General features: G+C 37.1%; 1 protein-coding gene across 16 annotated transcripts in view; it reads right to left on the bottom strand.

The window, feature by feature from the left end:
* Positions 1 to 15,991, bottom strand: part of USP40 (ubiquitin specific peptidase 40) — a 50,873-nt gene that overhangs the window by 24,542 nt on the left and 10,340 nt on the right. For 11 of the 16 annotated variants that reach the window (XR_010832544.1, XR_010832542.1, XR_010832546.1 and 8 more), the window contains exons 9-24: positions 15,772 to 15,873; positions 15,321 to 15,428; positions 13,969 to 14,290; positions 13,414 to 13,495; positions 12,155 to 12,326; positions 11,165 to 11,249; positions 10,101 to 10,171; positions 8,682 to 8,998; positions 7,613 to 7,739; positions 6,824 to 6,881; positions 6,305 to 6,358; positions 5,213 to 5,301; positions 4,474 to 4,560; positions 3,174 to 3,210; positions 1,402 to 1,466; positions 765 to 839 (exon numbers count right to left, since the gene is read on the bottom strand). Coding sequence is in view for 3 of the 16 variants with exons in the window: in XM_066999884.1 (XP_066855985.1) it covers positions 765 to 839; positions 1,402 to 1,466; positions 3,174 to 3,210; positions 4,474 to 4,560; positions 5,213 to 5,301; positions 6,305 to 6,358; positions 6,824 to 6,881; positions 7,613 to 7,739; positions 8,682 to 8,998; positions 10,101 to 10,171; positions 11,165 to 11,249; positions 12,155 to 12,326; positions 13,414 to 13,495; positions 13,969 to 14,290; positions 15,321 to 15,428; positions 15,772 to 15,873 (1,851 nt within the window). In the remaining 13 variants the exon portion in view is untranslated. Of the gene's footprint in view, positions 1 to 270; positions 387 to 764; positions 840 to 1,401; positions 1,467 to 3,173; positions 3,211 to 4,473; positions 4,561 to 5,212; positions 5,302 to 5,850; positions 6,281 to 6,304; positions 6,359 to 6,823; positions 6,882 to 7,612; positions 7,740 to 8,681; positions 8,999 to 10,100; positions 10,197 to 11,164; positions 11,250 to 12,154; positions 12,329 to 13,413; positions 13,496 to 13,968; positions 14,291 to 15,320; positions 15,429 to 15,766; positions 15,874 to 15,991 lie in introns of those variants that run through there. The other 5 variants (XR_010832548.1, XR_010832549.1, XR_010832550.1 and 2 more) reach the window with 5 other exon arrangements.

The raw sequence follows: 15,991 nt of genomic DNA, 5'->3' as shown, positions 1-15,991 counted from the left end.
GTCCCGTCCTGTCTGGAAGCAGGTAAGTGGATGTTTCCCTCATTTTCTGAGTAGGATATAGGCTTTATTTCTTCTCTTCAGATGCAGCTCTGAACTGGTCTATTACCACCCACTGCACTGTTACTCTTATCCTACATTTTTGTCCTCCCAACAACTATATTAGAAGTATCTGTTTTTCCTTGAAGAAGCTTTATTCACCATAAAATTGCTGAGATCTCTACTATATGCCCAGTGCTTCTTGCAGTCTTTTAGCCTCCTGTCTCAACTTACAATGCCCTTTATCACGTGAGGTTTGCTTGTGCAGAAACCTTCCATGGCCATTGCTGATGAGGATTTCCTAGCAGGGCCCTCCATTTTCAAGCACAATCATCAGTACAAAATCTCACCTTAAAAAGGAACACAAATACCTTTTTTTTTTTTATGATTTTATGAGGAAATAGTAGCATAAGAATTGTGCCTTCACAAGAATCTTGCATTCCAGAAATACTGATTTCTTCCAGATTTGTTAACCTTGACACACTTCTAGACAAAGCTGCTGCAATGGGCAATTTTTACTACAAAAGTCTAAAGAATATAGACAAATTAAGAATATTATAAATAATGATTTAAATAAAAAAGAGCTGTAAAACTACCAAGCATTATTCATTACTTCTGACTAAAAATATTTCAGCTGAAAAATTCTAGAATAAGAGAATAAATTACTTTCATATTCAAGTATCGAGATACAGTCACCTGACTAACGGACATAATTTGTTTATTTTTACCTTTGGTGGAAGCTTTCCTTCAGTTATAACCAAAGTATCTCCTCTACAAACATTAAGTTCCTTCAGAGTGGCATTCTGCAGGAAGAGAAAGATAGTACACTTGTAAGTCTACATGTTCTTGTGCTTTGTTTTCTAAATTATGATTTATCTTTTTTTATGCAATGTATGCCAAAGGTTTTGTTTTTCCACATCCACCACTTGGAGACAACTTTGCAGCAGGACACAACTACTACATCTACAGGAGTCTGCACTGCAAGAGCCCTTCTAGTGCATCCTGCCGAGCTGCACATTACCTTCGCACCTCTTACCAATTAACACCTCATGCTTGTTTGTAGTGTGCTTAACACATGCTAATCTTAGACTTTAGGAAAAACTATGTGGATATAGCTTAAAAATAATCCCTGAAAATAGGAGCCAGGTGTGTAAGATTTCCATTTCAACCTATTGTTAAAATGCCTTCATAAGGCCTTGTGAAAACAGAACACTGTGCTGAGTAAAGTAGCACACAAAAACACCACATATTTACTTTATAGCAGTTCTCTTTGAGAAAGTCTCTAAAGAAAAATGGAACAGACACTATTGTGTGTTTCAAGTCAAAACGATCATGTGATTCAAGTCAAAAATAGGATCCTCTTACTTCCTGACTTAATGCTTCCCCTGCTTCATAGCACCAGTCAATCCTTCTCAAATGCCAGCTGTCACCTACCAAAGAACAAAAACACACATGGAAAACTAATTAGCCAACAATACTGTTTCATGGAAGAAAAAACACACAACTACTACTACAATTAAGACATCTATAAAGGTTTGTTGCTCTTATTTTTTTGCCCCCCTCTCCCAATAAAAACCACAAACATCTCTGACAAACTGAATCGTGTACCACCTTCACATCCTTCCTCAAATCCTAGAAATACACTTTGCTGTTTGGAAGTTTTTTTTTTTTTTTTTTTTTTTTTTTTTTTTATAAATGCCCGCTTCCTCACCTACCTGCTTAATTTCCCTAGTTTAAGAAGAAAGCGAAGCAAGTGCATTGACAATGCTTAGCCAAAAAACATTAAAACAAATAAAATTGTACATAAAAAAAATAAAATGCTGAGGGGGGAAAAATTTGGAAATACTGTGTGTGAATTGCTGATGAACTTCTCAATTCATTATACCATTTAAATCAATAACAGACTCCTTAAAGTGAAAACTATACTATAAAGAAAATCCAACTTCCCCTTCCAAACTGTTTATCTTCTGGATTTCCAGGAGACTTCACAGTGGAGGATAAAAAGATGGTATCGTTCAGAAACTATGAGACTTTAGATTTAGCACCTATGCATAAAGCATCAAGTACAGAAGGAAGAAATACAACTAAACTTTTTAATTTGATTAAAACATAACAGATGAAAATGCACTTTTTTTTTTTTGCAGAGTACAAAATTTGATTTTCACAACTAAACCAAGCACATAAGGAATCTCATCAATAATTTATGTGGAGAAAGGACTACTTTGCAATCTTTTTAAACAACATCAAAATTCAGTGAAGCCTGACCTTTCTTTGAGAGAAGTCAGATCACAAAGCTCTACACAAGGCCAAATTTAATTTTCCAAAAGCAGTAATATAAAAAGAAAGCAATGAAAATAGAATCACTGTTTCTTGGCAGTAAACCTATACCACAGGGAAATAAAAAAGGTTAAGCTTGTATTTAAGACATCATTATGTACTCCACCGATATGTACATGTAAACAAGAACACAATACTTAATTTTATCTTGGGCTACTCAATGTGTATTCCGATAGTAATGTGTTTCAGGTGAACATTTTTTATGGAGTATGGCTCAACATGCTGCCATCACTCCACCATAAAACAAATTCAGCATTTAATGAATATTTAGAAGTAAATCTGGTCTGTGCTTCTTCCTCCACATCAGCATCAACACAAAGACATTCAGCCAGGAAATTCACGTGTGATGCAAGTGCTATCTCTCTCTCTTCCTTAATCCTCATAAAAATGGTCAGTAACAGGAACTCCTACCACTCAGATTCCCAAACAGTGACCAAACTGTGATCTCATTTTGAACAACTTGTTTTTGCCAAGTGACCTAAAAAGGCTTTTTTCTTTAAATGTTCATCACATGCAGTGGTTTCCAATGAAACAGATGTCAAAACAGCCAAACACCTCTACCTGTATGTGCACCCAACTGTACATTCCAGAAACTGTGGGTTTTGCCATACTGCAATTAAATATAAAGCTGGAAGCTGCACAACCAGCTTTTATCAGAGCAAAACTATAAGTTCATAATTCTTTCCTCTCCCCTCCTCACATTACAATGACACAAATCATTGTAACAAATTAAGTTTTAGGGTACCAAGACCTGTCTTAGAAGCCTGAAAAATGCGTTATTAAACAACAATACAACTAACCTGATAATCCAGATTTTTCCAGCATTAAATTTAGACACTGGAAAAAAAGAAAAACATAAGTTGAGATTTCACATTCTCAATTCATAGGTTGGAAAATAAAGTTTTCAGCAAATCTACACTAAAAATTTCTAAGACACAGAAACAGAGTGACTGATGCCTGTTCAACTCCTAAAAGCAATATAGTTACGTAGACATGGTGCATTTGAGCTAGATATTATACCCTTTAAATAGGGAATTTTTCTCCTGTAGGAAGTTTACTGTGTCAGGTGAGTACACACAGTTAAAAGAAGTCTGTGCTGTCAGTTTGTTGATTCACTAAAAGAAGTTCTGCCACTGAGCTCAAAAATGCACCTTTTAGAAATAAAACCTGCAAAACTCACTTTCCACTACTTCTAGATATCAGCAGTCTGTACCAGAAAGAGGGATCTGTAGTACTGAGGACTGCTTCCCTCACTCTGTGCACAGTTGTCCATTCAGAGTTTGATAAACTACAGAAGAAATGTTTGTAGCAAAACTGTCTGTAGAAACATGTCTTTAATCCAGTAACCCTCACTAGCTCTTGTTCTCCAGAAGTAATGTAAGATGATTGTCTTAATTCCAAACTCTTTCCAGTCCATATACAGCCTACCATCCTCCACAACCCATGCAACTATTGAGTCTGATCGACTGGTCCAAGATACAGAGTTACGGTGCTCGCTGCATCTTTCTGGATTTTTCTGTTTTGACTGTCAAGCACATTAGAACAACTTTCTGAATACACATTCCCAAAGACACTGCACCATCCTCATACGCTGCATTCTATCTCACCTGGACTTGGCCATAATTATCATTAAAAGCTGCCTTATCCTCTTTGAGCAATGCTGTCAGAGTCCAACTTGCAGACCTGTTTTTTAAAGCCTAATTGCACAGCACAACTCAAAAGCATGCATATAGAATCATTCAGGTTGTAAAAGACCTCTAAGATCATTTAGTCCAAAGATTAACCTAGTATTGAGAAAAATAAAAGCTACCACATACAAAAATTTAACTGTGGCAGTCTCTGCCATGATTACATCTCATTCTGAGTATTGTTGTTTATAAAAGGAGTGGCTAGCCACGCATGAAGTAGTGAGACTACATTCATCCAAAGGAAATATGATGTCTCTTTACTACTTGGTGAAAGCTCAAGGCAAGTTGAAACACTTCCTTTGATGCGATGCCTCCTGGCAAGCTGAAGTGGCACAGGTACAAAACAAGGTTCTCTACAAGCAGCAGACCTGACCCAAGCATGACATAAGCTTTTAAGAGCATCTAGACTTACTTCTTTCACAGAGGCAGTCTCTTCCACAACTATCTCCATCTCAGGGCCCATATGTTGGTCGTGCCCAATAATAAAATATAAGAAGAGCTAAAAAGGCAAGTATAAACTGTTTAGAATACATATTTAAGTACCGAAATACTGAGAGAAAACTCTTCCCAATGCATGCAGTTATTGCATGAAGTACCACCTATTGCACTGTTGCCATCAGTCAAACAGCACTGCAACTACAGAGAACAGAGGAGCACATGCAATTGAGTTATGGCCATCAGTGGAGCTTCATTAAGCAGCTGTACATGTGCTTTGCCTGCTGCAAATGAGAGAGAAAACCTGCTAGCTTAAGCCCTATTCTGGCACTTTGATCATCAGAAATATACAGCCCCCCCCATGTTTACAACTTGCAGATATCAAATATAGTATTACCTCCCTTTTCTTTATGCTCTTTTGCTCATATGCACATGAGAGCAAACATGGAAAACTGCAAACAGATCAATTATAATAAGTGATTTACAATTAGTCAAATGAGCTATATTAACTGTTAGTGCGTACAGGCTCTTGGCGTTCAGCACTTGAGATGTGACATGAACCTTCCTGATAATACATGTAATTCTTGATATTAGTAAGCATTTTTCCCCCATACTGATTACCACTACAACCATTGTAAAAGTACAAAGAGGACCACGTGAAATATTGAAAAGCATAAAACCGCTCTAGTCCCTTTTCAGTCCCAGCCCTTTTATACCTGTGTGGAAGTTGGAGCTTTTCCACGACACAGCCCGAGCAAGCTTCCCATTTTCAGTTCTGCTTCCTTGACAGTATAATCCTCAGGCACTTCAGGGAAAAGAAAATAAGGAAGACATCATAAGCTGCCATTTCTAAAAATATCCATTCTATTGTGCTGCTCTTTAGAAAAAGATAAAAACGTTCAGTGACATTTAGGGAGCTTATTTTCCACAGTGTTTACATTAAATCCGTAAACCTTCTATGACTAGGGCAAATCTGTATAAAGGTTTCTCCCCACCACCCCTTGTACACCCTTGTATGGGGTGACAGGAGACTTTAGGATGGAACAGACATTTGTAGGTTATCTGGCTCAAACCCCTGCTCAAAGCAGGACCAGCTCTGATGAGGTTTTACCAGTGAAGCTCTGAACACTTCCAAGGATGGCTAACCCATGCACCTCTGGGCCCCACGCCTAATGTTTGACCACTCAGTGTAAATTCCCTTTCCCCCTGCTACCACACCCTGTGGGAATTTCCCTTGCTGTAATTTGTGTCTGTTGCCTCTGATCCTTTCATCCAACTTTGGGAAGAATCAGACTCTGCCTCCTCTACAGGTCCACACTGAGGAGTTAAAAAATGACAATTATTTCCCCCGAACCTCCTCTTCAGGCTGGAAAAAAAACAGCTTCCTTCCTCTCATGTTCCAGTTCCCAAACCATCCTGGATGCTTTCCTGCAGACTGGCTCTAGTTTGTTAGGGCTTCTTTCTCATACTCGGGAGGTCCCAAAACGGATGCCACACTCCAGATGTTGTCTGACAAACGCTGAGTAGAGCAGAATTAATCTCTTCGGCCTCCTGGTTGTACTTTGCTTTAGCAGTGTTATCAGTAAAATAGTAAAAATAGAGACAATATTTTCCAACAAGTGCAAAGCTGATCTATAGTCTCTCGCTACTGCCCCAGCAACAGTGAAAATAAAGCTCGAGTTTCTATTCTACTGAACGTTGGCCATCAGGAGCAGAGTTATACAGTGACAGTAGTATTACACACATCACTTCAAGTCTCCCAATTTAATTTCTTAAAGAATTATACCAAAATAAGTAAATAAATTTACCTGGAGAGAGAAGTTTCCCATTTCCACTAACAGGTCTAAGACAACTGTCACTTGCTGTAACAAAAAAGGGTGCAGAAGAGAGGTTGATATATTAAATAATTCAAATAAGAAGTTTGGATCAGAAATTTAGATGGTTAACATATTTCAGATTAATGACAACAACAGGTTTATCCTAGAGACCTTCCTCTGGAGATATTACATCAAAAGGAGTGAATTCCTAGGGACTTCATGAACAAGTTTTTATACTTTCAGTGAAAGATTACTTTCTCTTTGAAGCCACCTGTTAGCCACAACGAGTATGAGTAAAATATGAAACTGGCCAAGTGTTTCCAAAGACTTTTTTCTTGGAGAGCTTTAGGAGGCGACGGGACATGGGGCTGGGCACCCTGCTCGGGGTGTCCCTGCTGGAGCGGGGTTGGGACAGATGGACCCAGGGGTCCCTCCCCACCTCAGCCAGTCTTCTCATTCTCTGAAATTCTAATGTTATCAGATCTGTAAGTAAAGCAGTTGAACACTTACCTAGCTCTTCATCTAGTTGAAGCTCCTGTATTGCTTTCATTTTGATATCTGACATCACCTAAAAAGAAAGCACTATTAACACCTCCAATACAAAAAAGCCAATATATCTGCTGTTCAAATGCCAGTCCACAAAAGGCAGCCTTCAGTTGAAATGCATCCCAGTTATGTTCTTATTCTTGCTAACATTATACACAACTAAGAAAACATTTATTTAATACTATCACACAGAAATATGATATCTGTATATTTATTACATGCAACATATTTGGGGAAGTTTTTCTTACAGAAAGTATTCCAAAGAAAAGAAAATAGTATTTAACTTTTGAATTTATCAAAAGACTAATATTTTGCAAATATTCATTTTGCAAGCAGTACATTCTGTAACAGGAAATAACTTAAAAAGCAGAAAAGGTATCAGAGAAATCCACCCCTTGGCAAAAACAGCATTTCTTTCTTATCCTGTTTTGAAAGGAAGAAACAGTATTTTCTTCCTCTTTCAGGTTTTGTTACTGGCATGGCCTCAATACGCTTACAGGATGGTCCAAAAAGAAAACTGTTTCACACAAAGACACTAGTGTAGACTGCACTGTATTAAGTTACCAGCATTATGGTCTTAATACATAACATCAAAATATTCCAGTAACTTTAACTCCAAGCTGCACACTATTTCCCCCACAAAAACTTCAGTTCAAATGCTAAAACCAGTCCTCATTAACCTGCCCAACTGCACTGGCCAAACATCTCAGGGAAATAGCCTGTCTTAAATGCCTGAACAATCAGACTTCTTACTGTTTCAATAGTGGCAGTAATTTTAACGTGTTTCTGTTCATCTTCCATTCCGCAGAAGTTTTTAACTTGGAGCCAGCTGATGTCATATGTAAAAGCAGTCAAATTACCACTTGAAATGTTCACAAAGCTGTAAAAATGAGCAGTACAAATATAGTCAAAGACAGCAGAACTTTGTATTATCTGGGCTAGATTGCTAAATACCAAAGCTCTCAAATAAATCAAAAACGCCTAGGTCATTAATAATGATAGCCTCAGGCAGAATCCAGGCACCACTCGGCTGGCTATTGAGTAAACCAGGAAAAACTGTTTTGGTAACTGTCTTTCAATGGAAATAGAGCTTTTGAAGGCACTCAGAGTCGAAGTCACTTTGTGAGGCTGGATCTAAGCCTTCTGGAAAAAATATTTTAAAAGCATACCAAGTAATAACCAGACTTTGAGACTATGTGTCTGCTACTACACAAACAGAGAAACAGCTCTTTGAGAAGAACTCTCTCACCGATGTAGTTGCAATTTTTCAGAACTGTTTCAGCTAGGAAGTTAGAATTTATATAACAAGCACATATACACATCTCTAAAAACAGGAACCTACCCTCAGGACTATACACTTGGAAGGGAAACGAGACCAGAAACTTGCCCCTGGCAACTTTAGATTCAACTTGGGAGATTCAGCTGAGTTGCATACTCTTCTGATACTGCACAGTTCTCTCATTCCACCAAGTCTCTCAGAGAACCACAAAACTCAAGGCTTAGAAATTCAAGTTACTCCAAAAATGTGCCAGCATACTGGGCACAATTTGTTCTCATTAGGTGTTTCCTATTAGAAGTGTAAGTCAAAGGATGTGACTGCATCTGCACTTTATGAGCAAAATATCTAACAGCTGGTAAGAGTCTGATCCCAAAAATGTAAGACTACATTACCTTGAATTTAAAAGGTCACAAAATGAAAATTAATTTGAGTAATGTATATATAAACATATATACATACACACACATCTAGCATAATTTTAACTGAACAGATTTTGCCACAACTGCTTTTTTGAGTAAACATACTTAAAATCAAAATGGTTACCTCTGGTCATGGCTGTCTAAGATTAGTACTGAACATCCATCTGTCAGACCAACACTTCTGATCGTTTCCTTCATATGTTCTTCAAGAACTTCCCAGTTCTTGCCTTCTCTTTCAGGTCCTGAGCCATTCTTTAAAATGATTCCTCCTGACGGTGCTAAGGCCCTGTGCAGATCCTCCAGTTTAGTGCTGCATGGAAAGATGTGCTGCGATTCTGTGAAGTGTTGACCCTTCCCTCCTTCATTATACTCTGCCAAGCGAAGAACGTTTATGATCACAGGTTCATGATCAGGGCCTGTCATCACCTTTGTGCCACCAACCTGAAGTAAGGAATGCATAGATTATGTAGAGATCAATAATGCACATTTCTGTAAACAGCTATACTATACAGCAATAAGTGACAACAGTAAAATTATTGAAGCAAAAAGGTGGAACTTCTCTCATTAGAAATAAGCCATTTTTGACCAAATGCCTACTGAACAAACAACGAGAGTAACTCAAACGTATTGGGACAGGAAAGCATACTGCTAAGGTCTGTTCCATGTCTGCATGTATAGTAAATAATGTTGGTAACAGTAACGGGGTAAATAGTGGATGGAAAAATCAGTCTCCACCAAATTATGAATAGCTGACTTTAACCCCTCAGAATATTAAAAAAATTAGCATGACTGAGGCAGGTGAAGAGAATTAGATTTTTAAGTCTGTGCTTTCTGATTTGTTACCCAGGCCAAGAATATAATTACTTGCTGAAAGCAATTTGATTGTGTAAGAAGCTGGAGCATTGAAGACCACATCAAAACTACAACAAAGATAAGAACTCTGTTACTGGAAGGTTGTTTTTGTTTTTCCTTGATAAATCAGAGAACAAATGTATACTTTTACAGCAAAAATCTGTTTAAAGCAATATTTTATTCCATAATAGAGATGGAGGGCAAATTTTTGCTGTGTTATGTAATCACTGAAACATGCATTTGAAAGTTAAGCAGAAGCCTGGATATTGAGGGGACCCAAAAGAAGCATAGCATTTCAGGGAGACCATACACAAAAATAGGTGAATGGTTCACCACAGGGCATAAGTTATCACATTACTATCAACTGATCTCCTACCAAGAAGGCCAGATCTTCTCACGATTATACTCCAGTGTAACTGGCATTGGATACCTACAGGCACCTATTAATCTGACCGTATCACATTCTGCATTCTGTACAGTTCTACCAAGAACCACACTGTACATCACACAGAAGGTTAAGTGACAAATTGTAAAAATACTGTATTCTAGATGAGGCTGAAGGGGTGTCCTCCAAGCCAATGTTAGCATGTCAGTAGCACAGCTGCAAAATAGACTGAAGCTTCCAAAAACATGTCTAGAGACTACATCTTATCTCTTGGGAACTGAGAAGAAATATTTGGTTTTCATTTACCTCTTTCCCATTCCACACAAAAATGTCTGCTCCATCAACCAGCCCAAAGCAGTCCAGTGTCAGCTCATCTCCTAAAAAAGATGAAGTCATCAAGTTCTTCTCCCCCAAAAAACAGACACACAGGGTCAGCTGGTAACTGCTATATGCTGGCACATTCTACTCTGGCTCAAGTCCACCACTACAAAAGCTGCTGTGTGATCAGAATTTACAGGGGGTAAGTTAGGGTTCACTCAAGTAGCAAGGGCAACAGGAGTAGGTACACAGTTAAGATGGCCAAAGCGCAAAGGTTTCAGTTCCATTTCCCTTACAAATCAAGGCTCACACTAGCACTTGATAAAGCTACTTGGTCAGGATTATCTAGATAAGCTTTAACAGCGAATCAATAGATTTAAAATAAAAAAGCTGGACTTAACAAGTGACTTACATACAATGTGTTCCATGCATATTCTTTGAAATACTAACATCCACACTGCAATTTATTTTACCTTCCTACCATAAGCCAGATGCAGATTTTTTTTAAAGACTGTCATTTAAAGAACCATACTGAGATCTGAAGCAATACTGACAGCTGAGTGCATCTGCATTTTGATGTCAATATTTTAAAAGTTGGGCTATGTTCTGAAAGAACTCTTATTTTCTTAAGCAGACCATAAATCTTGTAAAAATCTAAAAATAACTGAGTAGATTTGTGAAGACTTACACCTAGAATTACATAATAACGCAAAGCTGGAGATGGAACACATGGTTTTAAAATACGAATTTTTATGTTGAAGTTAATGTTCTTCTTATGTAATCATTTACCTTTGCACAATTCCTACTTCAGCTTAAGCCTAAACTAAATTTTTTTTTTTAGTATCACCCTGCTTCCTCTCTGTCATCTCCTCTACCTATTAGGTAATTATTATGGAAACAAATACTCATAAGCAAATCAAAGTCAAAATAGAAGCCATTATCTTTTTGTCAGCAAATATACTTCTCCAAGATGTTTTACATAAGAAATTCTCAGTGTCTTCAATAAATACACCAAACAAATAACACAGAACCCCTGTACGTGGTAGTCTTACCATCAAGAATCTCGTAAAGATGCAGTCCTGCTGGCAAAGGTTTGGCATTACTGAGAATCATGTCTCCTTCCCAAGATTCCAATATCTAATTGGTAAGGAAAAAAAAACACGACTTCAACAAGCAGTAACTCATACCACTCAAAATTACAACTTTGCTGAAAGCTGTTACAGACTAGCTACACCAAGCTCATTTTGGCACTTAACAGGTCGCTGCTACTTCTTTCTACTAAACTAGTGGCACAGAAAACACACAAGCTTTTTAGGACTTGTGCTTTTACACTAGTCACCAGACTAAAACAGTTTCAACTGGATGCTAACTGAAAGTTGTACAACATAAGCAAATGATGTTTTCAGAGAGCAAGTTAGCTTCAATTTACATTTTCAACATCAGGTTGGGTTGGGCTTTGAACAATCTCATGAGCAGGAGGTGTCCCTGCCCCATGGCAGGGGGGCTGGAACTAAACGGTCTTTAAGGTCCCTTCCAGCCCAAACCATTCTGTGGTTTTATCACAGATGTCAACAAAAAGCATTTTACAAATTGTCCCATTCCTTTAATGTAGTAAATACAAAGACACCACTTTCAATACTTAATTAAAAGAAATCTTAAGCTTAATTTACTTATTTCTTAAACTCTAAGCATTTCTTGTTAAGGCCAGCCAGCTCCTTGAAAACACAAATACATGTCACAAACTAAAATGTTAACGATAAGTCTGAAGTTTTGCAAAGTGGCTGCCCAAATACAAATAATTAGCTTATGAACTTTAATTAATTCAAGCTTCATCTATCAAAAGCTTCATCAATACATCAAAAGTTGACCACATAGGAATGTTTCCTTCTGTGAAAATCCATATAGCTTTGAGCCTCCTGATATTACATTTACTGTTAAAAATTTCTTATTGAAATAAAAATTGTGGCATAAATACATACATAGAAAGCAGCTGTATCTCAATTAAAATTAAAGTGTTTGAGTTCATTCAGCATGGTAAATACCTGGAATATTGACTGTCGAAGATCTCCTAGAGTTTTTCTTCTGTCAATAGTCAGATCCAGAACACTCTCTTTCCAAGTAAGTGAAGGATGCAAAGCTCCATTGTCAAATTTGTAACACGAGCTCAAATGGAGATGTAAATCAATACCATTGTTTGCTGAGTCACATTCCACTCTTTGAAAGAAAAACACAATAATGAAATGGTGAGTTTAATACTGACAAACGGCTAACTTATTTCAGAGATGCTTCTGGGCAACGGTCATGTAACTGATAATCTCATGACTAAATTCAGTGTCACATTCTCTCCTCTATTAAGGAATATGCAGAGGTGCTCAAAAATGCCATATATGTATATAATGTATACATATAGTACATACAATACAGAGCAAGCACAGACATACTCCACATACACAGAACACACAGTTATAGGGCTTGTTCCTACACCTTGCTTCAACCTTTCTAAACAGGACAAAAATTTTATCTTTAGGGATGGGGAGACTATAGCATTTTTTTGTTTGTTTTGTTTTTTCATCTCCAGACTGTGTTTTAGAACAATCCTCTTGAAACACAAACAGAAAAAGAGAAAATTCCTGGAAAATTGCCAGGACAGACACAGCCATGCCTTCCCCCTTTATAACTATATTCGGTTCTATTAGCAAGAAGCTAAGTGTAGCAGCAAATGTCACTTAAAAGGAATGAAGTTTCCACAGAAGAAGGGTATCACACAAGACTTCCATCTCTTGCATGTGTCTACATTTTGACAGCTTAACTGGCATTCAGGCACATCATCAGCTCTGTGTGTTCCTCACAAGAAGGAAAATTTTCTACCAACCTAGATACCACCAGCTTTTTTTTTTTTCCATGTTTCAGGCAAAGGATACCATTTATCTGTTGTTTCACAGGAAAGCAAGCCATTCCTCCTTCTCCCAGTGGAGAACTCCCTCTATAAATGTAATTTAGATAACGCATTCCATTCTCCTTCCAGAATTGCACTTTTCCATGAAAAACTGGTACAATTTGAAACTAAGTAAATTTCCTCTGAAATTTTGCAGTATGAGTAGGTAGGCCTCTAACAGGGAGGTAGGGGACCAATACAAGACAGAAACTGGATGTACAGATTGTATTGATTAACCTCTATTGTATTGACTCATTTTAGTATCTTATTCCACATCTGTTCAATGACTTTCTTTAATTTTAAATCAATTGAGATCTACAGATTAAGAATGCTGTTGAAGAGATTCATACAGTTACATTAATGTACCTCTTTTTTTGCAGCTCAGTATTAGCAGCATTCATTTCATTCAGAAGATGTTCAGGAATTTGGTACCTTGGATTTCCTCGAGCTGCAACAAATAATATAGGCTAGTTTGGCCTCAACTGCTTAAAATGTGCTTTGGTAAACAAGAAAAGTGAGATGAAACATTACTGTAATCATTGAAAATAACATTGCACTCTTTCTTAATGGAGTAAATTAAATTGCAAATGATACAACAGTCAACCAAGCATTTTTAATTCTTCCATGTTCACATCTATCTTTCCCTAAGGGGAAACAGATACATGAATGCCTTTAGCAAGAACTTGTTTAAGTAGAAGATATTCTGCCAGTATTTGTAAAGCGTATGAGAAAAAAGTTAGTGCCAGCTATAATCAATTAACTGTTCATTAGCTCCTTGGAGCTCCTTGTATCTTGAGTCAAGACTTTTTTCCAATTAGCACCAGAAAGTTTGGTAAGGACAGAAAAGCTCAACTGCCTTCACCCTCCACAAAAAGTGTCAATGAAGGAAAGCCCCAGAACATAAAAATGAGTTGTGCATACCTTCAGGAGGTCGTTTCAATTGCGACTTTCGATAAAACAGCATGTAGGCACTCTCTTTACCCTGAAATTGTTGCTCAATATCCTCCTCCTTGATCGGTTGGACTTTCGAATCGTTCAGATCAAACCAATGGCAACCAGCAGAAATGTCCCTTAGCCTTGTAGACGTTTTTTCTAAATTCCACTGGATATCATTTTTCTGAGAAGGGCTTTGGAGATCAAGTTCTTGAGAATCTGACTGAAATGGAAGCTTGTATTTTTCCTTTAGACCAACCTTATTTTTGTCAGGACTGAACTGAAATATCTGAGGATGATTTTGCAAATACTACAATGAAAGCAAGTACAAGAAAGAACATTTAATAAAGGAAGATGCTCTGGATTAAATATAGCAGACTATATTAACTACATGACCTGATTTGTCCTCAATTCATAGACAAACTTTCATTTGTGGAAATCCATTCCAACAAAGACAAAAAAAAAACAAAGATCTGAATTACAGTTTTAGTCATAATCAAAGTCTCATTTGATAGCTCAAAACATGTGAACTAATTTACAGTTATTTCAGTTCTGCACTGTCCCATGTGGTTTTGAAATAAATTTGGCACTTGTGAAAAGTCACTTTTAGTAGCGTTCACAATAACACTGAAACTTTGAAATCATTAATATTGGTTTACCCAGAACTTGTTTCTATCAGTTCTCTGTCAAAGTCAGAAAAACATCTACCCCTGTGGAAGACTCATATTCAAATTTTACAACTACTTTTAAATACTTAGCTTTGAAACCTGCATGGTTGCTCTTACTTAAAAAAAAAAAAAAGGATTTTCCACATATCCATAGCACAAATGCAAAAGTATTTTTCTTAAAGCATAAGAAAATACAGCAAACAACTGGATAAATACAGGACTTTATTTCAAGGGTTAATTTTACAGACATATTTTACAGACATGCCCTGAACAACCAGAAAGGGTCTTTTTTTTCCTAAACAAAGCTTATTTCACTTATTTCTGTTACAACTGTGAAGAGTTACTGTGTTTCTTTTGTAATTCTCATCAGTGCTTTTATGGTCAAGTGGCAGTAGTTTTGTTGCAGCTTCATCCGCAAGTGAAAAAAGGTGTAATAGGCAAAGCTGGTTATTTTTTAGGCCAAAAATACAGATGGAAAAAAGATGCATGCTTTCAAGCAGATGATACATTCAGAGAATCTTTTCTCTGTTCCCCAGTCTACTGATTTGTCTCACTAACCACTTATACACGGATTATCTTGCTAGTCAAAGTGCCAACGTTTTCATCTACCATCCTATTGACTATTCAGTAGGAATATAAAGTTATCTTAATAATAAAAAACTAACATATTACCTTTCGTAATGCTCCATATTGTTTTCGGTATTTCTTATTCCAGGACACCTTTTTTTTCTCTAGTAACTTCTGCCCTAATTGATCCACAGGAATTTGTTTAGATTCTTCCTAAAGAGAAAATAAAAAGTAGGATGACAGGCTACACTGTAAAAGAATCAACACAAAGTAGGTAATTTTGAAGTGATTAAATAATTCCTATTTGTTGATAATCCAATTTAACATTACCTTCTGTAACAGCTTGAGCAAGCAACTTCAGAAATACTCCAAAATGGCTTTTTTGCTATGAATAGTCACTATTTGTATTGAAGTTAGGTTAAGTTACAAGCCTTATGTGCTTCACAATAAGCTCAGAAGAGTTCTATGTACTAAAGCCTGCCTCTTGCATACTTCACCCCTTCTTCTGGGTTCCTTAATATCAAAATAGAAGCAATAAACTCTTTACATACCATACCTCTGATAAAATCCCTTTCAACACCGCCAGTGGATTTTCTGTTTCTTTGGCATTTTCATTCTCTCTTAAAGCCTTATGTTCAGTTAGCCTATCCTCATCTTCCTGTAGAAGAAAGATAATAGATTCACAAACACTTCAAACACAGCCAGCAGTTTTCCAATCAGTACTACCAACAGCATGTGCACTTTAGAAGTGTAAAGGAAATCCTCTGAATGCATGT

This window comes from Anser cygnoides, chromosome 6, assembly GCF_040182565.1.
Source record: "Anser cygnoides isolate HZ-2024a breed goose chromosome 6, Taihu_goose_T2T_genome, whole genome shotgun sequence".
Taxonomy (NCBI): Eukaryota; Metazoa; Chordata; class Aves; order Anseriformes; family Anatidae; genus Anser; species Anser cygnoides.
This window is presented reverse-complemented; position numbering and strand designations above follow the sequence as displayed.